The sequence below is a fragment of the Brienomyrus brachyistius genome, chromosome 15 (assembly GCF_023856365.1).
Source record: "Brienomyrus brachyistius isolate T26 chromosome 15, BBRACH_0.4, whole genome shotgun sequence".
NCBI lineage: Eukaryota > Metazoa > Chordata > Actinopteri > Osteoglossiformes > Mormyridae > Brienomyrus > Brienomyrus brachyistius.
In genome coordinates, this window is record NC_064547.1 from 21,695,682 (window position 1) to 21,721,892 (window position 26,211).

Consider the following 26,211-nt stretch of genomic DNA (forward strand, 5'->3'; position numbering starts at 1 on the left):
TTGAGTTTTAGATGAGGTGTCCGTCTGACGCTGTTGAGCTAGCAAAGTCCTGGCCACACTGAGCTCACCGTGACAGACATTAATGACAGATTTGAGGACAGTGACAGATGGGCGGTGTCGATTTATCAGGGCTGTTTAGAGCACCTCTCAGCTCACCTCTGATATCGACAGAGGCCCCTTGTAACCTTTATGAGGCTGCAGGGCAGTAAGAGCCTCCCATAGGTATTAGCCTAGAGCTAAAGTGTGTGTTTTTGCGCCGAGCTAGAGACCCAGTGCATGTATCTTAGCACCAGGCTAACAACGCGGTTGTGGTGTTTTTTTTTGCCGATAGCCGCTGAGCATGTCACTAACCGCAGGCTCTCTCCAGCGCCAGCGCGGACGTGCGTGTAGCACCAATCGGTGGAGGTCAGAGGCCACTCAGCGGAGATCCCTTAGCGCAGAATGAATAGCCTCGTTGAGAGCCCCTCACTGCCATCGGACCAGCGTGAGCATTTTAACCCCTGTCATTAATTTGCTTCTCTGCCGTGCCCCTGGGGGGAAGCAGGAGGAGGGGGCAGGGCTTTTCAGCGGAGCCCCTCGGCGTCCCTGACCCACGGGTCCAGCCTGGCTGTGCCCTTGTCTCCCTTGATTAACACATTGGCTCTGCAGAAGCCCCTTCCCAAGTAGCCCCTCCTCCCAAAGGCTTCGCCTACCAGCCCCGTCAAGGCTGTCCAGATCGATGGTCCAATCACAGCTGTCTTGGCAGCACCGACTGTGAGGGCTGGGGGTCACGACCTCTCATTGATCCGCCCGGCAGAGCCCGTCTGGCCCAGTGATGGATTCCGTCCTCGGGCCCCGGCTGACGACTACATCCCCAGAGTCTGGAATCCATCTTAAATGTCACATGAATGTCCCGGCCTCAGCCTTGCGTGCCATGTTACCCCCAGCTTTTCTTTGGTCTTACTCACGGGCCTGTGTTGGGTAATAAAGTGGCCCAGAGCTTACTGTTAAACTTACTGTGTCCTCTTTACACTTTGATGAGTGAAGAACTTTCACGACAGAATTGCAACACGCATAATCCGATGGATGGAGGGATGGATGGATAAAGTAGGAAGGAGACCAAAGAATTACAAATCTTTGATACGTTCTGGTTGCATTAGAAAGAAACGGAGCTCATTCCAATTTCATACAATTTGTTTCCGTATATTTATTTTTATATGTACATTTTTTATGGTATAAAATAAGAGAATGTTCCCAGAGTTTACAAGAGGTAATTAATAAGAAAAGTCTAAAAAAGGCTGTTTGCATATTTAATGCGGCCCCTTACACGGAGGTGCTACGAGTTTTCGGGCCGCTACCAAACGGACTACCGCCGGCATCCCCGGATCAGCACCGCTCCCACTTCCTGTTTGCGGCTATCCCATGGATGGGGGCGACATGCCGACCTGGAGCGGGCCGTACTAACACAGACAGGGGGGTGTTTCCATCACACTTGGGGAGATTCCCTCTGTGAGACGGATCAGAGAGACGCTTCTGGTGCGTCTTCAGATGTGGCTGCAGTGAGGACAGTTATCTCAGCGCCTCGTCCACTTCACCCCTCCCTCTTTCCTTTTTTTTCCCTCTCTCCTGTTCTGTCTGCCCCACATGCCCAACCCCCCCCTTTGATGTGGTACACCTTTGATACCCGGGCCCCACAAGCACTGCTCCAGGAGCTTGTACAGGGGAGCAGGGTGGGGGAGGGGGGGATGCAATCCAGGCAACAAGACCAAGACACTATGGGGGGGCAGGTGGCGGAAGTGCAGCTCTTACACGACTTGGCCTTTAATCTTGGGAGACGAGCTGCCGGGGATGATTGGGATCTGAGCAGGTGCTGTGCTCCTCGGCAGCCATGACGCCGGTGGACACTCAGGCCGTTTTGATTAACGGCAGCAAAGCCATCACTCATTGGGGACGTCAGCAGGACTGTCAGAGCGGGGGGAGGACGGGGGGGCCAAGAAACCCGAAACCGTCGCGGAGCAGCTAAATGCCCGCTGCGCATACGAGACCTCTGCTGTCTCATCGCCATAGCAGCGCACCCAGACAGACACCTGAAGTAGGTCTGCGGGGGTGGGGGGTGGCCTGGGAACGGGGCGGAGGAGGCGGCTCAGGTTACCGGCGCCCCCTGCCTCCCGGGCCGGGGGCCGTGCTGCTCTGTCACCGTCTGCTGCCCCCGTGGGCGGCCGGGACACGCCGGCCCGCCGCCACCGCAGAGGGATCCCGTTTCCTGGCCCTGCCACCCGATGCGGGCGGCTGATAACTTTGTCCTCCTGCTTGTTCCTTTTATCTCGCATCTGGGAGCAGCACTGCCCCAACACTGCCGCCATTGTCCTCGTCCTTGTCACGGCAGGTATCGGTTTTCGGGCAGGGCGGGAGGCCCTTGGAACGTCGTGGCCCCCACCTGGGTGTGAAGCATCGCCTGTGGCGGGCGGCGGCGGCGGCGGACCATGCTGGGTGGGACCCACTGCATCTTCGCGGGTGGCTTACCTTACCCCTGACAGCTAACCGGCCGGGAACATGGCTCTCCATGACAGTATTTGTTAGCCTTTTACAAATTGCCTGGGCGGTTAGTGCAGCGTGGCGGGTGGGAGCTCGTCCCCGTTTCCCGTAAGGCAGGAAGCGATCTGCGTGGTTATTGATAGGCGGCCCGGCCCGCTAATGAGCCCTGAGAGATGGATGACAGCGTCATTTCTGGGTCAGGCTTTTCCCAGTAGTGCGTGCGCATCAGCGTGCCCCGGTGAGCCTGATTCACACACTCTGGCATTCGCGCCGCCTTGTGCCACCGGCATTTTGCCCGCAGGGTCATGTGACACAGAGCGCAGGCCTTGGCTATCAGTCCCAGCGATATGATACGTCAAGTCGTCAAATTTCAGCCGTGGGGTTTGATCCCACTGACAATTTAACCGATGACGTCTGCGGATGCCATATTCTTAACCGATATGATCAGCGGCATCCACGGACCTCACCATAAATCACTGCCGGGCACCCAGTACGCCAGGAGGCGCCCGTCTGCCCATGGTATCCAGATCTGGGAAATTCTTTCCAGTTAGTTCAGGCTCATGAGCAGCGACGTTGGGGTTCTGCTGTTTTTCTTTAGGGTGTGATTCCGTAGATCTTGGCCCATGATTATTTTCTCAACCCTTGTACTGGGTGGGAGGGGGGGAGGTCCTGGGTAAACACAGGGGTATCGTCACGACGACACTCAGTGGGCCATGACGCTAAGCGTGTCCAAGCCGTCTTTCAGATGTCAACGCTTCACACCAAGTCTCCTGTCTACATCGAGATGATCACCGCAAGACGCCATATCAACCCGACCGGGTCACGTGACAGCGAAAATGTGCAAAAAATTTGTTTCAAAACTGCAAACTCATTTGAATGTCGGTTCAGATGGATGACTGGCCGGTACGTTGTGTCTGGAATGATAATGATTTGTGCAGAGGTATCAGTAGCTCCTGATAGTGAGTGTGTGAAGTCTACCCAGATACAGTGCCTGGGAGCATGGAGGCCGTGGACCCTCAGCGGGTATAAGAGTATTACTCAGCACTTCACTAATGGTGTTTAAAATAAGACATAAAGGGCGAGCCAAATGGGGGGGGGGAGGGGGGCATTCACTTAGCTACTTGAGTGCACCATCATCGTCATTTTCATCTTTCCGTTAATGCTTCTCATCCCACGTGAAGCGAACCACTGAGAGGAACTGAAGATGCCGACTGCACAGGTTAGAGATGCACCCGGTCTCTCGGGGGGGGGGGGGGACTTCGCGTCCTGTTTGTGTCTCCATCTGGCACTGTCCGGGACGCCCCAACACTTCGTCACGTGCGGCGAGCGCCTCGCTCAGCCGGAAGCGTGTCCCACGGGCGTCTGTGTTGCCGTCCGTCTGTCGCGTGTGTTCCCTACACTTCTGGGCCTTTGTGGAGCAGGTGTGCGTGCTTCCTCAGTAACGCAGGTGCCGGGGCTCCCGGGAGAACAGGTACTCAGCGCTCTGTGAGAGTGGATCCTGGTAGGTCTCAGCTGAGCCCCCTAGAGGCGTGTCCACAGAATGCTTTCAGATTCCGAGTTTGCAGATCCACTTCATCCGATAACCTGCCATGAAGCCTTAAACTTTGCAGACGCAGGAAGTATAAATAAAGTGGCAGCGCTGTGACAAAGGTCCAGCTGATTCATTACTGCACAGCAACTGTGCTGTGTCACGCATGCACGCAGCACAGCAACTGCGCTGTGTAACCGTGTTCAGGCAAATTAATCAGAAAAAGAATTTCAGGAAGCAATATTCCATATAAATGAATTTTATACTTTTTTTCCCAAATATTTAAGATGTGTAGTTCTGTATATTTTATATAGTTATGCGCATCAACATTTTATTAACAGTTTTTTGTAGGGAAACACTTGACACATGACCATGAACTCTTGTTTTTCATGTTTTATTACATTAGCTGTTAGGGTTATATCTTCTTCTGAAGATACGCTGGAAACCAACCAGTCTCTGAACACAGAACAACACAGACAGCTGTGATGACTTTTTACTTGCTGCAAGGGAAGTCCGGTCCTGACTTCGAGGTGTCAGCCTCTCAGTCGAACTCAGCCAACTTCGAAAGAGGAACTCCCCTCGCAGCATCTTTTATTAAGGTACACAAATAGGATATGCAAATAACATTCAGTATTATTTATCACCATGTATGGGGTGGAAATATTCAAGAGACAGTTCTTAAGAAGTGTTATTGCTAAATTAATATCAAGCTGCTGCAGGGTGCTATTTGTAAGAAATGGCATCTAGCAAAATGACAATTAAAAAAAGTACATATTTCTCTAACATTAGCTTTTTTTTTTTAAATGAAGTTCAATGTGGCTGTCAACTTATTTCCATTTGGTCATTTAAAAAAATGCAAACAAATACTGCTTTGTTTCTTAAAATGGCAACATGCAATAGACTTTTAAAAAATATTCCTTCCTACTTATATTTTCATTAAGTTCAATTATTGAATTTCAATTATGCCAATCCAATAAAATCTATCCATTTTTCAGCCACTAAAATGGCATTAATGAGTAGGAAACATTGCAGTAGGAATGTGAGTCTCAACATTCACCATTTCTAGCATATAATGTGAACTTATTTTTATATTTTATTAGAGCAGTTTCTTAATTTCTAAGATTTACGAGTATAATTTTTTTATATAGTTCCAAAACAATATTCGTATTAACTGATGATAAGGCAAAATAATAAAGATATTTCAGCATTTGGAACAATGCATAGTGACTCGTGATTATTCTGTGTTATAAAACAATACAAAATAAAAAAGCATAAATTGACGACTGAAATACTGTAAACTTTCAACTGAAGTAACATGATGTTTAACATTTTAGAAAATGAACCTCTTTTATGTTAATAACCTTATTTAAGTAAAAAAAAAAATTCTTCGTGTTCTTAGTAGATTATACTAGTATCTTGATATCACGCGAAAATTGCTGAAATCTAATTAGGCCTTTGAACTCAAAATTGCTCACAGTACATCTTTGGTTTTATACAAATAAATTCTCCTTGAATATTAAAATGAATGTCAAACTTGATAGTAAAACTAAGGAACAAGCCGCTTATATTTTCGGTTTGCTCGGCGTCCCGCAGTTCACATAACACATTACCGATGACGGTTTAGCTAACTTCAACTGGTCTTCCGCTGGGTATGGTCTCTCGATCATTTTTAAAAAAATGCATCCATGCTTGCTTTTTTGCGATTAGCAAGTAGACACAATTATCCAAGAAAAGCTGCCATACAACAGCAACAGTAAATTCTCTGGTCGAGCAAGACGACAGTGTGGTGGTTAAAGTCCATCTTCTACCACGAGTTCTGCGTGGGACATGCAAGGCCATTATGTAAATTATGTACTGATAAATAGAAGACAGGATGTAATGACTTTTTATAGTGATCACTACTGCTCATACTATTAAGGCAAAAGTTATACTTAAAAATACATTTGCATTTTATGTATCAAACACTGCCACCCAGGGTAAAATGCATACATGCAGCATTTTGAATAATGCAGTCTTGTTTACACAGAATAAAATCTTAACGACGTGGTGAAAAAAGATGAACGTGGCATCAGCAGGGAGCCCCCGTAGCATCTAGTCGCAGTAGGTTTTCTCGCTGTTTAGATTGTTCTTCTTCATCCAACAGTGCAGCCACTTAGAGTGAAGTTGCTACTACTCAGTGTTGATATGCAAAACAAGCAGCTAGGAGGAAGCTAAAAATCCCAGTAAGAACCAGTTACCTACCCAGTTATGCGGCACTGATTGGAGATGCTCGTGCAACGGCTGTTCTGTGAACTGCTATGAATTTGAAGACCTATAGTTCTTTTTGCCCACAACAGAAACCCATCCATCCATCCCTCCTCCTTGACCGCTTATCCTGCAGAGAACCGTGAAAAACCTCCATGCTCTCACAGCAAACACACAGGCCACGATGTAGGCGAGACCCCGGACGGGACGCCATGACCAAGATGTGTCAGCAGTTTTGGCTTGTTAGACTCGGACGGTCATCTGATATGTAAACATGCTGTCAATCGATAGAAAAGAAATTATGTATGGAATTACGAACTAAATACCCAGCACAAAAATCCTTTTTTTATCCTGTGTAATAAAGTTTTCGAGTTTTACAAACAGGAACCAGAATAGCCAGCCGTGTAAATTCTCCACGGCTGGTTTGTCATCAATAATCCAGGAATGGGATGATGGCTGATAAATCAGATTATGGAGGTTGTGGTAAAAACATCAGAGGAGACAATGCATGGAATCCTTGGGGATGCCTAGGAAAGAGCTTGGTTACATCATGACCCTCCCTTGAAGTCTTACGAAGCCCAGAAAATGTGTTGGTCTTCGTTCGTCTGTGTTCACATATCCGAAAGCTACCGGCCGTATTGGGTGTCGCTGTGTGTCTAACGCTGACACTAAACGCTCGCAGAGCAGGCGAGCGCGAGATGTCAGGAGGCGGCGACGTCAAGGCCACGCTGAGTAACTCCCGGCGACTGTGCCGTCCCTCCGCCGAGAGCCCCAGCCATGTGAAATGCCCGTGCGTTCGCCCCGGCCCTCTTCCTTTCCTGTTTAATGATTCCTCAGCGTGGACCACAGTTCTATTCTGGGAGGCAGAGATCACGATGACTGTCAAAGCGACGTTTGATGCAGAACCGCCCAATGTCGACAAGAAACATAGACAGCTATAGGGAGGATGTGGTGACTCCACTTGCTTCTGAAGATGCTCAAGCATCTCCGGTTAGCCCCCCTGAGCCCCCCCCGGCCACTTTTAGGTTTCAAATAATAAAAAAATTTTTAAAACCCACCAACACAGATGTGCTCCTGTTTTGTGTGTTTTTGTGTTGGGGGGTTTTCAGGAAAATAAATGTTGATTTTTTTTTTATTCTGTCAGTGGCTGTAATTATTCCTCCTCATGTGCGGCGAAGGATGTGGAACCGTCATGGTTCCTAAACAGATGCCTGAAGGTGTTCCCTCCGAATCCAGCTCATTTAGCAGCAGACCTAAATGTCCGGCGATCGCATGCAAAACTGGGTCTCGACTGTTTAACCAAAAGCACCTCGTTCATACGTATATTTTTGGCTCTAGAAAATGCGATTAGTTCTCCTTCATGCTGTTTTTAAGTTATTGTAATATCTGATATCTCTGACGTTAGTGTACCTTTTATTGTTGGGAAAAGTTTTATAAATTAGAATAAAAACACATCTATAGAATGGATACAAACGTAGTGAAGGATCTGATATTTTATAGTTTGTACATTTTGCTTTCTGCATATTTTTTTTTCCCCGTTTTTATGGTTATTATGTAAATTTTCCTGGTCAGATTTTCAGCTCTTCCTTTTTTCTGTTGCTCATCCGAGTGAATCTAAGCTGTTGCTGGGAATCTGGCCGGAATGTGGAGCGTATTCTGACGCATTTGGTTATAATACATGCTACTTCCTGGCCTTTCCAGCTATAAAATAAAAGTAGGGGCCTGGAAAGGGATGAGGGGGAGATCTGAGACTTTGATCTCCGCGAGTGCGCCCGCGCTCCCCGTCCCCACCAGAAGGGGGCCCGAAATTCCCCCACCCTGTTTGTTTTTTATTGGCTTTAAGTTGCCCTTTCGTGTCGCCAAAGTATCGGCTGGAGGTTAAGTTTGTATAAACGCCCTGATAAGAAAATTGCCCATGTAGAGTTGTAATAACAAGTGGACCCGAAAAGGTGCGGGGGGCTGAGGGAGAATGAGGGGCGGGGGTGAGGGTCTGTAGGCCTGTTTGACACAAAGAACAATAAACATGTTCCACATGGGGTGAGGTGGACTCCAGATGATGGTGCAGGGTGCACTCGTGGAAATGGCTTCCAGACAGGCCGTGGCACAATGGCCCTTTCTCACGTGCCGCCGCCTGCTTCCTTGTGGCCCTTCCAGATGCGAACCCGCGATGCTCTGAAATCTTGACAGTTCAGCACCAAGGCGGCTTCACCCGAGCTGTGTCTAGGAATCTCTGAAATGTTAAAGAAATCTTTAAGATGATATAACCCTCGGATTCTGATGAAAAACATGTTTGAAAGGTTATTAACTTGATTTGTTTATATTAAGCCAACACTTCTGGGTTGTCGGTTAATTGCAGAATAAATTTCCCCGCTTGTTTTGGCTGTGAGTCAGCATTTTAAAACAGTCGCATTTCCGATGCTCAGATGCAGACTTTTGACATATTTACCGAATTCCCCGAGATGTAAGCAGTCTCATTAACATTCCCGTGTATTCGAAAGCGTGTCAAAATGCAGCCGGGCCAGCACTGATGAGCGGGGGGGGCGCACTCTGCCTGGTCCCCGTCGTGCCCCCACTTCCACAGCGGCCCCCCACGCGTGCGTCCCCCCGGCCTGCACACGCTGATTTATTCCACCTTAGCGCTGGTTTATATTGTACGGCGTGTTGCACAGATAAACAGCCAGCTGGAGCCCCATGTCTGGGGGGGGGGGGGGGGAGGGCACAGGTGGTAAGGGGCAGCACAGGGCTCTGCCATGCTTATACATGCATATACTGGGATTTCTGGGAACTAGGAAAAAAAAGATTAACAAAACATACGGTGGGTCAAGCAGTTCTGCTTTCTTCTGTCTGGCTGCCCAGGTGTCCCACAGATCTCAATGGAGCGATTGTACAGGCCAGCAGAAAGGCCTGAGTCACGGCAGATCGTTAAGCTGGCAGACCCGACACGTGATTGGTAGTGGCGGCCGGGCTTTGGCACACTGAGCGCCGTGATAAATCACCGATTCCGCTGCGTGACGACGGCCCGCTCGGCTCTGACATCCTGCTTCCTGCGCCGCCCCCTGAAGCGAGGAGCATCACGGTCTAACATCTCCCCCGTTAGGTTAAGGAGAGAAACCGCACTGCAAGCTCAGCTCGTTGTGACAGGGCAGTAAATCAGTCTTCAAGCCGCTGCCATGTCCGGGCCGATGCGGACTTCCATCCGAACCCGATCCGTTTATGACTGCGTAACCTCTCGCCATGAGGGGAAAAAGTAATTATGGTTCTGAGGGAATACGTACGTCCTTGAAATGAGTATGAAAGCAGATGCTGAGGAACATTTAAGGCATATCGTTCATCCAGTTTATCAGTGAGAGTTTTTTTTTTTTTTTTTTTACTGAAGTATGTTTTCATTCCCTTCCATAAGGGAGGGGAATATGCCCCCCCCCCCCCCACCCACCCCGAGGGCCTGGCGGCCTGTAGCAATGGACCTGGTGCTCCTCCCTAATTTGAATGGAAGGTAGAGTTTTCTTTCCTGCGCACGTTTCATCCACAAACTCCTGTGTTTAGCGCTGAGTCTCGTTTGAACGGAGCGCGGCTCCTTCACGCCGCTTCATCCCCCGCATAAGGAGATGCGGTGGCCGGACTGTAGCCACGCTTAAAAAAAGCGAGGGGCGGGAAGAGTAAAGATGGAACAACGCCTCGGCCCGCTGCCATCTTTACCACATCAGTCCGGGCTAATGCTCTTCCTTAAAAGCACATTATCCCAGGCACCAGCATCCCACCAGCTTTATTCTGATTATATTTTTCAGTGGTTGGTGGGTCATTTGCGGAGGGGGGGGGGGGGGGGGGCTGAGAGAAAGAGGTAATGATGAGTCACCATGAGAGTGTGGGGATGATGGAGGGAGATATGAACGTCAGGCTGAAGGAGGGGGCGAAATGGGGGGGGCTTCAGGCTGTGGCAAAGATCTTCATGCAGCTGCTGGAGCCGTACTTCACGTGGCTGCGTCAGTAACTCCACACCCAGATTAGCTGTTATTTGATGCCTTTCCTGCACTCCTGCCCCCCCGCCCTCAATGGACAAAGAAGCTGACTTGTCCGGGTGTTCTCTCTCTCTCCCAACACTCATCCTCCAGATTCTTCACTAGTTGTACCTCTGCACTCCAATCAGCGACAAGGGAGGGAAATTAAGACACATTACAACAATAATAATTAGTATTTTGTCTCTGATTTTTACGATTCTGTAATTATACAATAGTGGCACTTTATTGATCTCCATGGGTTTTTCGCTTATCCCATCTAAGACACACATACAAGTTTGGGCGTCCCGACACGAGGTCAGCCAGCATTCACACCCCCTGACCCATTAGGGGCTAAGGGCCTTGCTTAGGGGCTCCGACCTTCTGAACTACGCACTACCTCTGATTAACATCGTTCTACTGAAACTAAATTTAAAGTTTCTTTGCATGTCAAGTCCTCTGAGTTTCTTGTACATAATAAATAGCAGAAAAACAGCCTAAGTGATGCATCCCCCATGAGCCATCCTGAAATAGCCACATTCTCTGCTTCCATCACCGTGTTTACATATCTTGCATATCTGATACTCACTTTGCCGCAGCAACAGCTCGACGGCATCGCAAAGTAGCATAATGCAGAGCCGATAAAAGGCCGCTCCAGGTCTCCCAGTTGGAATCGTCACATTTCATTCCGATAATATGTGCTTGGTGGAAAAGATTAAAAGGTACTTCTGGAAGGAACATGACTCGTCACTTTTGTGGATTGTGTGGGAAATGGCGTGAAAGTAAAATACATGCAGCGCAGAGATGGGAAGCGGGACTTCTGAAAGAGTGAGGAATCGACGTGGCGTGACCTCGACCACCGCGAAACTGAAACGATGTTCTGAGAGTTACTGAAGTAAATCCAGTTCAGACTGTGGCTGTTTCTTCATTCTGTAGTAGGTGCTCGATTTGGCAGGTGCTCAATTTGTATCTGAATTGTCCCGACCAAGAAGCCCCTTTCCCTGCTCAAACGGCACGAGACCAGATAATGACGGTATCCTCACTATGAGAACACCCTCCCCCAAACTGGCGTCACACATTTCTTGTATCTTTTGATCACGTTATTTTGAATGACTGAAAAGGAGAAATCCTTTGGAGTGTTTCGCCATGGTGCTACTCATTTTCTCATCTTTGAAACATTTACTCACGGAAGCCGACTTTGAACCTGAGTCTGTGTATTGCCGAATAATTAAAAGCGACTCTCAGATCTCCGTCAAAATCCATAGAATAATCAACAGACTCGCCAAAAAAGAAACACACACCTGGTCTCTTTCTAAAGCAGTGTTTCCAACTAGGTGTTCAGATACCCCAGGTGCACATTTTTGCTCCCTCCCAGCTCCCTGCCAGACAGTCCACATTTTTACTCTCTTGGAAGCTAGGAGGGAGCAAAAAGTGGATTGTCTAGGGCTCCCCAAGGACTGGATTGGGAAGCACTGCTCTAAAGAGAAAGATCACCTGCATCTTCTGCAGATCGGCCCCTGCATTTCTCTGATGGCCCTCTCTGTCCTGTGGCCTCCTTGCAGGTTTCTGCATGGGGAGTACACCGTGGAGGTGAGCATCAATGACTACCTGGACATCTACTGCCCACACTATGAGGACCCCCTGCCGCAGGAGCGCATGGAGCGCTACATCCTCTTCATGGTCAACTACGACGGCTACACCAGCTGCGACCACCACATGAAGGGCTTCAAGCGCTGGGAATGCAACCGGCCCCAGAGTCCCAACGGGCCGCTGAAGTTCTCAGAGAAGTTCCAGCTCTTCACCCCCTTCTCGCTGGGGTTCGAGTTCCGCCCGGGGCACGAGTACTACTACATCTGTGAGTATGCCGTGGCCTCCGCAGACGGCTCTTCTTATACTCTGCTTTTGTCTTTATAAACTTTGCACGCACACGCAGTGTTTCTCCAGCACTGACTATCTCCTTCCACATTACTCGGGTCACTCTGGATCTGAGCTGGGCAGCTGCTATGCCTGTGAACTGCAGGGTGCGCCGTTTTCACTGTAGTTCATCTCATGATTACCTTACTGAAGTAATTACTTAAGTAGTAATTCACCCCCCCCCCCCCCCCCCCCCCCCGCAGGTGTTTCAGCTGTCACTCAGGTGCTAATTAATATATATTGGCTGTGGCTCTCAAGAAACAGGGTTAAACAGGGTTGCCCACCCCCCCTTACTGCAGGAGGATATGTCATATTTAGTGTTTTTCAGGACGTTCTCATGTATATCTAAAGGATATATGTGTTTCTCCTATAGCCCTCACGTAAATCTAAAGGGTATATGGCTTTCTCACATAGCCCTCACATATGTCTGAAGAGTATATGTGCTTCTCAGATAGCCCTCCAGTATAAATAAAGTGTATATGGATTTCTCAAATAGCCCTCAAATATATATAATATGGATGTGTATCTCCATCACTCAGGCCAATGAGATAAATTTCTCGATGCATCGCCAATGATCCGATTAAACGTAAATATGAAGCAACTACTCATGCAATTCAATATAATTCATCCCTATTGTGATGCAGTGCAATGCGACATGATTTGATTCAACACAATGCAATTCAACGTGATGCGATGCATCGCCGGACACGGGACCAATCCGCATGAGACCTGGCTGAGAGACTTGACAAGAATTGGCCACTGACAGCAGTGCAGAACTGGAGATGAGACAGTGTGCTTAAGAAACAGTTTAGAGAGCGGGAATCAATCTAAATATAAAGTTATTGGTCACATTTCTAAACAATAAGGGCATAGGTCTCTACGAAGAATTATAAATTAATAAATTAGACTTTACTGCATTTATGCATAGATGTTGAAAATGATGCATCGCGAATCCATCCCAGATTGTATCCGGTGCACACATTTTTAATCGGAGCAAACGCATTGTGAGCTTTTATGGCAGTACAATGCGAATCGATGAATCTTACCATCCCTGATATGTAAAGGGTATAGATGTTTCTCAGATAGCCCTCATGTATAGCTAAAGGGTATATGAGTTTCTCAAATAGCCCTCGTGTATCACTAAAAGGTATATGTGTTTCTCAGATAGCCCTCATGTATCCCTAAAGGGTATATGTGTTTCTCAGATAGCCCACATGTATCCCTAAAGGGTATATGTGTTTCTCAGATAACCCTTACTTATGTCTAAAATGTATCTACATATGTGTTGGAATTTGTGATTTTTGAGAATTTTTATATTTATGTGGAGTGAGAGGCACTTAGCACAGTAACATTTTGGATTTAATTAATAGGCTTTGCCATGGTTTTATTTGGCATTTGGGTTAGCGTGGAGATTAACAGTCTGGATGCATTCTCTCAGATATTTTACAATGCCTTTACTTAAAGAATTGGCCCTGTGTGGCTGCGTTCAAGACAAGAGGAAAATATTGAGCTAAAGGAGAGATGATTCACTGACATGCTGCAAACGTCTGGGTGACTTTAGCTAATCATTCTAGCATTTTCTTGGTTCGCGTGTGACGTATCCATGGTATTCCTAATGCCTATGAAGAAGTTAAGCAGTCAGTCTACCGTGTGCCACCCCATGAGACCCCAAAGTATCACGTGCAAGTCCTTCTCCACCCATGGTTTAACTGTCACCCGCTTGTACAAAGGTAGCAGATGATGTCAAAAAGTAGAGCCCAGATACCTGAACGACGAGAATTAGTGCGGTAGACGCCATATCAGGCTGGGACGTAATCAATAGACCAACTCAAGGAGAGTCGACGGGAACAGCAGGGCCGGACAGCAGAGCCACACGGCTCCCATCGCGTCTTTCAGGGGCCAGCGTACAGGTGGGTGGACAGGCAGGTGGGCAGGCACAAGTGACCCGTCGTCCTTTGTCTCCATTTCTTTCCCAGAATGAAAATGTCAATTTGTCAAATGGCTAGCATGTCGCCAACCGGGTACTTAGCCTCCCAGGGCGAGATCAGCGCAAACCCAGTTACCGGCGCCACCATGCGGAACGCACCAATTTGCGCTGATTGGTTAAATTATATTTAGCAGAGGAAACCCTGATGGCAGCGGTATTGTCCTCCTGGCTTTAGTATCCATTATTAATATACGTTTTTTTTTTTTTTTTGTGTGCAATATTTTAACAGCTAAAATCCATTAACCTCAAAGCGTTCAGGGTTCTGGGCGTTTATCTCCCGACAGCCCTGGTACTTTACGTCCCGGATGCTCCACACCCACCGCCTCAAGGTCACTGCGTATGGCATTCCCGATCGGACCTCCCCCCCCACAGCCCACCACCACTACCCCTCCCGCCAGCCCTGTGTCTCTGCGCGCATGAGAGGCTGATTTTGCCAGGGTGCTTCTGTCCCTGTTTTCCTAATGGCCCTGTGAAAGGTGTCCTTTGGCCTGATGAAAAGGTCCCCCGCTGGGCTGAGGCAGAGACGGGGGGCTCGGGGCAGCGTGCCGCTTGCATTAATGAGGCAATTTCACCTCTTTTTGTTTTCTCTTTTCCCTCCCTTTTTTCCTGTTTTTTTTTTAAACTTTAGTGAAATTGAGAGGAAAAAAAAAAAAACTTCCAAAAAATGAATCAGGCTTTTCATCTTAAATTAATACAGCTCATTAACCGCAGTGGTGCAATTTGTTTTTTTTTTTTTTTATTCCCTTCTCTGTCCTCCGTTGCTAGGAAGCCGTCGTTCATCGACAGCATAAGAAGAGAAGTGACACCCACGGTGTGACTGGGCCCGCAATCCCCGGCGAGAAATGACAGACACAAGATAGCTTAAAAGATGCGATTTGCAAGAAAATGGGCTGTTCATCTTTTGAGCGAAAGCTGATCCTCTGGATTTAGGCTGCGGGTCTCCTCGCTTTCTATTGATAATTTGTCACAGAGCAAATAGTATGTTCCAGCTTTTATGGTAGAGCCCAGGTTCTAATCGAAGTGTATCAGAATGGTGTCTATCCATGCCGAGCATTCGCTGTTTCCAAGGGCCGGTTCCGGGGTTGGCCAGCCGGACCCCAGGTGGACCCCTGCTATAGCATCTCTTCTGTAGCGTCCCTGGCAGATTCTGGAGTCTGAGAGCTCCCTCCCCATGGCGGCGATGCCCCACCCAGAAATGCCCATCTGGTTTTTAATGTCTTATCAGAGTCCCGTTGAAACCTGCGCCTCTTTTATTTTCTGGATCTCTTCCACTCGACGATCTTGGGGCTTTCGGGGGGCTGAGAAAGGCGAGACACAGAGGGGCAACAGAGCGAAACGGGGGTTTCAGACGCGACCGAGGCACCTGTGGGCAGTGCTTCGCTGCCCCCCCTCGCCCGCCACCACCACCACGGGGCGTGCGAGGCTCCGTCACTGCGATACACGCACACGCCAGTCATGTCCAGTTCACAGTGTGCTTTCCTGTCAAGCCAGCCGCGTATTTAAACTGCAAAAAAAAAGCCGGGAGGCGACCGTGTTCTACTAACCAGCGGGGGGGCGGGCTTATTCTGTCTGTTGTCACTTCAGGAAGGATGGGCGGGGGGGGGGGGGGGGGCATGGAGAAAAGGCAATAAAAAGGGGGAGAAGTTCAAAGGTTGCATTGTGGATTGTGATTCTTTCCCGTGGTGAGCTGTTCTAATGCACTCCGCCTCGGAGCTCTCAGCCAAACGCCACATTGAACAGCCTATTGTCCAGAGCAGCGGTCAGGGCTGGGAAGCATTTTTGGCCTGCTATTCAAACCCCCCTCCCATCCTTTTTTTCTTTTGCCCCCTTTTAGAAATGTTTGGCTACTGCCAATATTGTTGCTGTCACAGCCCCCGGGGTGTTGGTGCAAGGGAGGCGGGGTGGGTACCAGGGAAGGATGGATTTCTGGGAGGATAGAGGGCTTAGCTCAGTCCCCTGGGGACAAAAGATCAGCCCCCCCCCCCCCCCCACCCTGCTAGCTTCTTACAGGATGACATTGATGGGCATTGATGACGGTCTGACAGCTTCCCTGCTAAACTCCCACTGCTGGGTGTGACCCCATGCCGCCGCATGGGCTTGGGGGGGAGCTGATAGGGTGATTAGAAGAAGGGATAGAAGGTGGGATAGAACTGAAGACCATCTGCAGCAAACAGCAGAGCAAATGCATTCAAACATGCTTTTAAATAGTGTACAAACTTAAGTCCATGTTTCGTACAGCTCTTTCTCTGACCCGCCTGTTATAAAAGGCCTTTAACCGAGAAGCTGTAGAAAAAATGTACTTCACAAATCCACTTTTATTAATTAATGGTTTAGTTAATTTATGAATGGCATCTGATTCTACCATTTGAAAGGCCGTAGTTTTACAGCGAAAACTCAACTTATCTCTTAGGTTTAAGGCTGAACTGTTGGCAGAAGCTTTCCTCTGCCTGCCTCCTCTTCCTTGCTGTCGGCTTGATGTCAGCGCAGACGGAGGACGGGTTCTCCTGACTCGTGGGGCGCGGACACGCTTGCCGGCCTGGATCGGAGCATGCCGCGGTCCTCTTCTTTCCGGCCCACATGAGCGATTAGCGGCGCGAACGTTCCCGTCGAGTGCACGGGTCAGGTCCGGTGCTCCAGCTCCCATGGTGGCCCCGCCGAGCCGGGCCGGTTCGTCACGGGTGACCAGGCCAAGCAGGCAGACGGGGGGAGGGGCTCGGTGAACCAGAGCAGGCAGCTGTCCCCTCAGCGCCGCGTGGCTGACTCTGGCGTCCAGGGGATTTCATGCCGATATCTCCAGCCGCTCTCATTCACAAGCAGCTAGATATCTGCAGTACCATCTATTGGTCCAGCAGCAGGGCCCACTTGGAACTCCTACCTGGCCACCTCTGCATCCGCAATTCTCTGCATTCGAGAATATTTTGGCCGGCTGACTCTTAGATTCTTCTGAAAAGGATGAGAAAATGCCAGAAGAAAGCAGCATTGATCAACAAAGGTCCCACCAACTGGAATCACTGTTAATGGTTGCTCTTTTTTCTCTCCCCCAGCATCCCCACACCCCAACCTTGCTGGAAAGCCCTGCTTGAAGTTGAAAGTGTACGTCAAGCCGACAAGTAAGTGACACCGTCCCGTCTCACGGCTGTCTACTTTTGTCCCCATATTTGCAGTTGTCTAGTGCATCATTCACGTGACGTTAAGTCTCTGGCTCAACCTAGGGAGAGCTGACCTTTTCAGGCAGGAAGGCCAGGTGTAGATATGCTGTCCCCAGGGCATAGACATGGGGGACATGTCCATCTGTCATGTCCGAGATAAAATCTAGACTTTGACCTGTAAACAAATTTAAGTGCAGACCATTTCCTCTGGGCCAGGGCCTGTCTTTCCAGGGAAAATTCTCTAGCACCAGAAGTGTCGTTCCATTTATAAGAAGATGTTTCGGGTCAGTTTTTACAGTTGTAGGTGTCGTGCCTCAGTGCCGTTGGGTCATCGTAGGCTAATCATTGCAATTGAGCGCAAAGGCTGCATCCTCAGCATCCAGCGTTAAGGCCAACGTGAAAATGCTAACACTGTACTCTCAGCATCCAAAGCTAACAGGCTAGGGCTGGGAATGTGCAATATGGCATCTATCTATCTATCTACCTATGAAAAAATTAAGGGAGCAGTCTATATTTAAGAAAATCTGCATTTTTAAATCCTGGTTTAATCCTGGTTCTGCTGGCAAAAGTACGCTGAGCAGCAGGTTGCTTCCAGGTACTAAGACAGAAGTACATAAGAATAAGATGAAACAGGAGACACTGGGAATGACCAGGAACCAGCCAGGTAGAGGGCAGAAGCGACTTCCTAATACCAGAGATGACCGTCAACTTATCTGAGAGATTCTCGTGAATCGGAGGATGACATCTAGCTACCTTCAGCAGGAATGGGAAACATTTAAGTGCAGGTGTGAAGTGCACTGCTAGGACCGTTCATAACAGGGTCCTAGAAGCAGGACTGAAGATTCAAGATTCAAAAGATTTATTTGCTATTAGTACATACACAGACAGTATAGGTACATAGAAATTTTTGTGCAAAGCGCTTACAGTCAGCAGTAAAGAAGAGAAATAATTAAAAGCCAGGATAGGTAATAAGGACACAAACTAAGCAGTCAGAAGACATGGTAAAATACAATAAAATACCCACTTTTAAACATCTTGAGGTGCAAAAATTGGTAATAGTGAAGTCTCAAAAGGCAAGGAAGAAGCCCTTCATTAATGAGAAACAGAGAAGAACCAGGCTGCAGTTTGCAGGAAAATATCTGTTATTCACAGACCCATAAACTGAGAAATGAGTGAAACAAAAAATTGTGCTGCTGTCTCTCAGTTTTTTTCCAGAGCTGTATGTACATAATAAATACGACCACAATATTTGTGTGTAGAATTACGATCCATGACATAGATAACAATTTTTCCGGTTTATTTACAAATCAGCCAGATTGTAATATGTTTAGAAATGTTATTTACCATTTATCCACTTAAGCAGAAATTCTGTGCTTATGAGAAACACTCCTTTTAGAATATAATAACAACACTAAGGTACGTTAAATGCTGCACATGTAAAAGAAACTGACTCATTATAGCAATTTTTTTTTATTTTTTTTAAATTTCAGAAGTTTTGCATACAAATGAACCTACATTTCTAAACTCATTTCACAACAAATGCAAAAAAAATAAGAATAGATAACCGCCTGTTGGGCAAATGGTATGTTTGCAAAATTTACAAATTTACAGCAGATTGGTCTACGTTGAATTTTGAAAATCCAGACCATTTCCACACAATCGAAGTAGAACCTGTTTTGGAAGCAATTCTTCATCATCGGCAATGCCGCACACTCTGTTTATTCAACTGCCTAGCTGAGCCGTCTATGGACTGTGCATTGTTTACCGTGTGACACGAGTATAATATTTTTAATGGTCAGATGATAATTTTTTTTTTTTTTAACCACGTTAACTGATTAGAAAAGATCAAATATATTTTTAGTTCACAATCTAGTCACTACACATACTTTAGGTTGGGCTTTACACATCCCCCCAATAAATCGATCCTTTTATTTTAAATTATTACGTGGTGTCTTGCTGATTTGTTCTGCCGTTATAATCACGGTGCTCAGTAGTGCCTTCGTAACTGGGCCTTCAATGGAAGCTCAGCGCAGCCACACTCTTCCCAGTTAACTCCTCCACAGCACAATTTTTTGTTTCACTTATTACTCAATTTATGGGTCTGTGAATAATATACTTTTTTTTTTTTTTTTTTTACAAACTCCAGCCTGGCTCTTCCCTGCTTCTCATTAATGAAGGGCTTCTTCCCTGCTTTATGGGACTTCAGTCCTGCTTCTAGGATCCTAGCAGTGCACTTCACACCTGCACTCAGTGTTTCCCATTCCTTTTGAAGGTCACTTGATGTCATCCTGTGATTCATGACAAACTATCGGATAAGTTGACCATCATCTCTGGCATTAGAAAGTCGCTTCTGCCCTCTACCTGGCTGGATTCTGATCATCTCCAGTGTCTCCTGTCTTCACCTTTATTGTTGTGTATTGTTGTCTTAGAAATTTTTAACCTTGAATCAACTTGTTGCTCAGCATAGCCTTTTGCCAGCGGAACTATAATTAAAGCAGGATATAAAAACGCAGATTTGTTTAAAAATACAGATTGGTCTTTTAAGTTTTTCCACAGATATATGTGTAGAATATGCTATTCCCCTCACTTGTAGACCTATGTCGCTTTAGGCAAAAGCATCCGCTGAATAAAAGTAAATATACTTATCGCAATTCTGTCTATTACTCTGAAACACTTATGGGCACAGTTGCAACCGTACACAATAAATTATCCTCATATTGCCCACCGCTAGCTACTGTTACGGTCCTCAGCATGCAACACTGGCAGGCTAATGTTGTGTCCACAGATGCTGAACTGGCTCACAGCCGATACAGAAATATTTTATGCTGTTGTCGGGACAGCGTTGTGTTTTTATTTACTCATATTTTAGTCACTTAGGGTTCCAGGTTCCTTAACACATCGCCAGTATAAAGCAGAGGGACTTTGAGAAAATGTTATCAGGATGGAAGCGGATGCCTCCGTAGCTCAAACCAGATATTCGGGGAGTTTCCAGCGAGTGGAAATGAGGTGTTCTCTCTTTGCAGTCCCACTGTAGTACGGGTTTGTGTTTAGTGTTTAGAATAGTGTTATTTAAAATAAAGTTATTCCCATAGGTCTGCCAGGGGCTACGTGGGGCCCCACAGGGCAATTACATGTACAGTAAGTTCAGTTTGTAGTATATGTAAGCCTCCCAAGTAGAGATTAATATTTCAATGTAGTTTATTAACGGGCCAAAGGGAAATTACAATGTGTTTATTAGTAATGCCTTGTAACGGATATCGCCGTATGCAGGAACTCTGTGATTAGAGTAATTTTTTGTTAATGATAGTGACTTATAAATATAGCTGTAATTACGACTAGCTATAGACACCCTTCCTATGACGCCTTGGCAGTCTGCAGCTAAGCCTCTGTATAAATGAGTGCAGGTCTGACCTAAGCGCCATTAAAATGGAATTTGAACATTGACTAATACAGTAATTGCGTGGTTTATTAAAAAGTGCAAATGTTTAATTGCTTCTTAAGACTCTAGGGTTATATTTAAAGCATGAACCCTAAAGGTGTTAAATAAAAATCTTCCAAGGAATTAAGAAGAAACACAGGGCAAACAAATGTACTAATTTAGCACTGAAGTAATGCACAACTTGCTTATGTTAATTTATTATATAGATTGGTCCCTTAATATACCAATAATGGAAAAACCACCCTGCTTAATTAAAGGTAAGTCCTGTGGGACCGATAATACGAGTTTATAACGCCGGGTGATTATTTAGGATTTTGTGTGATTTCCAATTGAGTTTGGAAAATGGTCTTTGTTCCAATCCCAGGGGGGTACCCCGTGTCCTGTATCGATCAGGATATTTGTATCCTGTATTTACAGCCCATGTGCTGTAGAGAAAGGGTGTCTCGCTTTGAGGATGTACAGTGCGTATAATTACTTTATTTACCCAAGTCTCCCCAGTTCTGCCCGTAAGTTCACCATCACTCATAGTTTCACTCAAAGTTTAGTGTATTTTTTTCCATCCTTACATTAAGACCCAAGACTTTACCTTGAGTCTCCTGGCTCTCTGCTTGATGTGCATTTATATCTACGAAAATCAGAATCTGAAGTCTAGGCTGAAACTATCTCCCTAACCCCCCCCCCCCCCAAATACATTTTCTACAATGTAGGCTGTGATTTTGGCATGTGGGTGATGGTGGATGTTCGGGAATGGATTTAGCAAAATGGCAGGTCTATGGTAGCTTGAGGAGTGGTGATATAACATTGTCCCCTGGAGGGGGCACTCTGGAGCCCTCGAGCTATCCGCCGTGCTGCGTGCTTTTGCTCACACATGCTCCTCCTCTTCCTCGTCCTCCCGCCTGCAGATGACTCGGTGTACGAGTCCCCGGAGCCCTTCCTGACGGACGACAGCACGGGCGGCTCCTCTGCCGCCGCCCCCTGCCTCTCACTCATGTTGGCCATGCTGCTGATGCTGCTCGTCTACTCATAGCAGCATTACCCCACCCTGCACCCCCCTCCCACCACCCCCATCACCAGCTCCGCACCTGCCACCCAGCTCCCACCTCTAGGAGGCGCCCCTCCGGACTCTCCCAGCTCCTCAGGAGCCATCTGGACAGCGCAAACCCGCATTGGCCTAACTCACAACACCTCCCCCACCCCCACCCCCCCAACCTGCTGTCACCGCTGCTCAGTGCCGCAGGACAGCTGATGCCCCCGTCAGCTCTGGATGTCCATGCAGCAGCCAGCGAGACGGAATGATGGAGCAGAGCTACGAGGGACTGAGCCCCTGCAGTGACCACACCCAGCAGCCCCTCTCTTGTCATCTTGATGGATAACTGTGCAATTCAGCTAGAAATACAACTCATTTCAGTTTAAGGGTTTTTCAGTTTTCTGCTGTTCCCCTTGCATCTCGATGGTCAGCTCACGCCATCGGTATTTACTTTTCTTCCCCAAGGGTCCCGTAAAAGAGCATCTTTTGTTCTTCTCATGATTTTTTTTGCCCAGGTGGTGATGTTTTAATTAGCGTAGGGTTGTGTCCACCTGTAGTGTAGTTTTGTTGCCGTGGATACGATCTCGATCTTTCACGCGTGATCCCAGCTGAGCCTGGGCTGGTGGAGCCCTTATCTCTCCTACCTACTCACTGAAATGTCTCCATAAAATTAGAACATTTGCCGTCCAGTACAGGCTTTTTGTGTAAATCTGCCAAAGACGCCCAATTAGATTTCCTTTTTTAAAAAAAAAAAAAAAAAAAAAAAAACTCGAGGTGGGGGGGTGGGGTAATTTTGACGTTGAGCGAGCCCCGTTCAGCCAGAGAGCATTGTGGACGTTCAGAATCACAGCACAATGCTCGCCGAAAAAGGACAATGTTTTTTTAATGATCTTTTTTTCATATATTAAAAAAAGAATGTTTAGTTAAAAATGATTCGACAAATTGCCTTTTTCACTGGTGCTGAATCAGATATTAATCTATTTCTCACGAGCTGCAGTGCCAGGTGGAAGGGGGACATCCTGTGGTGATGAAGTGTTTTGTGAATTATAGGTCTTGCTGTTCTTTCTCTCGTTCCCCTTCGCTCGCGCTCTCTCTCTTCTTCTCTCTCTCTCTTTTCCTCTCTCTCTCGCTCTGAATGTGGAATTTTTGCCTTCACACGCAGCCCCTGCTTCGCGTCCCCCACCCGCAAGCTGGCACGGCAGTCCCGGGCGAGAGGTCCGGCGCTGTGTTTGGCGCTGGGTGACCAGAGTCACTCGGTGAGAGCCGGAAGCCTATGAGCTGCTGGTAATTGTGCAGGACTGAGGGACCCAGCCCTCTCTCTGGGAACGTAAGGCAGGCAAACAAAAATGATTTTTTTTTTGTTTTAAATATCTGTAGCACTTCGGCTAAACAAATGGACACCTGTTTTGCGAATTTATATGTGACTGAGGTAAAGTGGACTCTGACCAAACATTCTTCTGTAATATAGATCAGTGGAATGATTACAGCAACGCCGATATAATGAAAGAAAAACATGCAAACAAAAATGTAATGAAAAGTTACCTAAATACAATTTTTGTACTTTGCTTTATTCTTTTATTTTTTACTTTTTACTTTTCAAAAAAAAAAACAGGAGAAATTATTCATAATTATTCATATGTGATATGAAATTATAATGTAGACCTTTGAATGACTAGAGTGATGATGGATCCAGTCTCCGCAGTCTCTGAAGTTTAGAGAAATCAACTGTTTTGCTATTGTCGTTGTTATCCTGCTTGTGTCACAATGCATTCTGGTACTTGTAGTCCTGTAATAATTCATTTTAAGTTTTTCATGTTGTGGGGGGGGGAGGGTAAAAACTTGTTTTGATTTCCTATAAAATGTCTTTGTTTTGGCAAAGGAAAGCAACTGGGGGGAAAAAAATGAAAAACACAAATAAAGCTTTTTGTCTATAGCAGTAAAAACTGTTTTGCACCATGTGCCTAGGGCTTCTGTACCTAGAAAATGCAAAATGATTATACTATGTCAGAATGTTAAAAACAGCTGTCGCAAACAATCATAAAAATATGTGTCTTCATTTTTCGTATGTATTTAACTGGGTCAAATTACAAGGTTATGTTGTCAGATGATATAATGTATGAACACACGTGGCAGTTGGATTTAAATGAAATCTGTTGTGAGTATATATATTTTAAGAAAATGATGGTTTAAGCACGCCATCATAATACTGTTAAAGACTTTAGCTTTAATTGTAGGGGCCTATGCCAGAGTCAACAACTTCAGCAACACAGTGGGTAAGTTTAAATATGAATTAAATAGCAAAATGTTACCAGCTGGATCTCTTGAAAGACAAAAAAAATCTGCGAATCCGTTTATGTACTTATGGACCTGTGCAGATAGATCCTTCTAGGCTTGAAAAAAAAGTAGCTGCTACAGATTTTTTTATGTCAACTTTGGAATCACAGAGCTATCATCTGATTTACTTCATGTCATTCCGTCACTGGAGTGAGGACTGTGTGTTTGTTCGTGTGCATGTGTGTGTGTGTGTGTGTTTCAAACTCTTTACCGTGCAGGGGATATCTGCAAAAACTCGCAGAAGCGATTTTGAAGGATCGATACTTCACTGCCATGGAAGCTGGGGCAGGTTTTCCAGATAAGAGTCCAAACTGGGAGATTAATGACAAAAATAGAAAGAAAAAAAAAAACAGAAAATAAATAAAATATAGAAGCAGATGCAATGAAATACCACTTCACGGTCTGGCTCATGTGTCAGCTTAGCTAAGCATAAGCCTTAAGAGAGAGGGAGACTCACGTCTAAAGAGAGACGAGAGAGATGTTTGCCGTGTAAAAGGAATCGAGATCAGGAAATGAGGTTTGATAGCTCCAAGTTCTGTAAGGATACACCTGTGGGGAGAACCACTACCTTCGGAGGCTGGAAAGTGGGAGGTGGGATAATTGGCCGTAGAGGAGGACATGTTTTCATGGTGGTGTTTTCTCCTTAATTGCCTGATGGAGGCGGCCCCTGCTGTTTGTGTCCAGAGAAACCCCCCCGTGGTCCTTTACAACTGCTAATGGGTTAGCTGATGACTGGCAGCAAGCAGTAGCATTACGGTCCTCCTGCACAGCCACTGCAGGAATAACATACACAAACGTCTTATCAAATATTCCCTAAAATCTCTGCAGAAAAATTCGTACTGACTTTCTCAAAAAAAAAAAAAAAACTGAAAAACTTTTCTCTTTTTTTAACCTTTTTCTTTTTTGTATTTGTGAATTTTTTTCGTTTTCTGTTCCGGGTAGAATAGCAACCTGCAAGAATTTGTAGCAAAAATGCATAATGCGAAAAGGGAAAAAAAAAAATTGCCAGGCAGCAAATATTTATTTCATGGTGTGCTAATGCTCTTTTTTGTCCTATGTTTCTGTCAAACATTTTAGTTTGAAAAGGTTATGAAGGGTATTTTTTATTTTGATGAATCAGGATGATTAATCGTCCTTATCAACCCCTAGAATTGTTGCTTATTCTGAAAATGTTTTCAATTTGAAATTTGTGACCCATCATAAATTAATAATAAAGGTATACCTCAGCCACCGCGAAACCATTGTATAATCACTCAGATCAGAGGCTGTATTTTACATTTTTTCAGGTACGTTTGTGGCATAATCTGCAGGGCTGAGCTGTGAGACCATTTAATCCATCTATCCATCTGTCTTCCAACCACTTATCCTGGTCAGGGTTGAGAGGCAGCGTAGGGATATAGTTAGAGGTAACACAGTGGCTAGGGTGAGAAAATGTAATGGTATACAATAATATATTTCAGCAGAACAATGACCAGATTAACGTCAGAGGTTTATATAACAAAAATAAATGAGTGACTTTCAATCTAGTCTCAAAGTGGGAAATTACAGGAATTTTGCATGTTTTGCTTGTATGTCCACATGACTAAACAAATCTAATGCATATATTTTAGCACTCTCATTACAGACAACATCACAAGCACATGACCTGTTTCCTCAGTGATTACAGGTGATGTAAGAGATTGATCTGACTGTGCTTAATCCTAACAGCGTATTTTTATGAGATTATTTTTAAAAGGAAATGCTTGTATGAATTACACATATTTTAAAAATGTGCTGTTGCTTTTCAGACAAATTATGAAAACAACTGGTACAACACAGCACTCCGTGTGGGACTCTAACCACTGACCCACAGGTCAGAAGTCCATTTGCTTAACCCCAGTGCTAACAGGTTTCCCACTGTTTATATAGTCTTACACTGCATCAACTTCCATAAAACATTCAGCTAAATTTCCACCATTTAAAAAAATACCTTGCATGCACATGTTGTTCCAGGTTTTTTGATGTTTTTTTTAACACATTCAGGAAACTTTTTTTAAGTGGGTAAGTTTTTGTTATAGTGTAACAATATATGAAATTATTACTT

At 46.0% G+C, this 26,211-nt stretch overlaps 1 protein-coding gene across 1 annotated transcript in view; it reads left to right on the forward strand.

Moving 5' to 3' along the window:
* Nucleotides 1–25,432, forward strand: part of efna2a (ephrin-A2a) — a 102,484-nt gene extending 77,052 nt beyond the window's left edge. Inside the window, 3 exon segments of the mRNA XM_048975790.1 lie at nucleotides 11,841–12,133; nucleotides 17,224–17,289; nucleotides 21,670–25,432. Of these exon segments, the coding sequence (XP_048831747.1) occupies nucleotides 11,841–12,133; nucleotides 17,224–17,289; nucleotides 21,670–21,794 (484 nt within the window). The 3' untranslated portion in view covers nucleotides 21,795–25,432.
* Nucleotides 25,433–26,211: the final 779 nt, after the last annotated feature.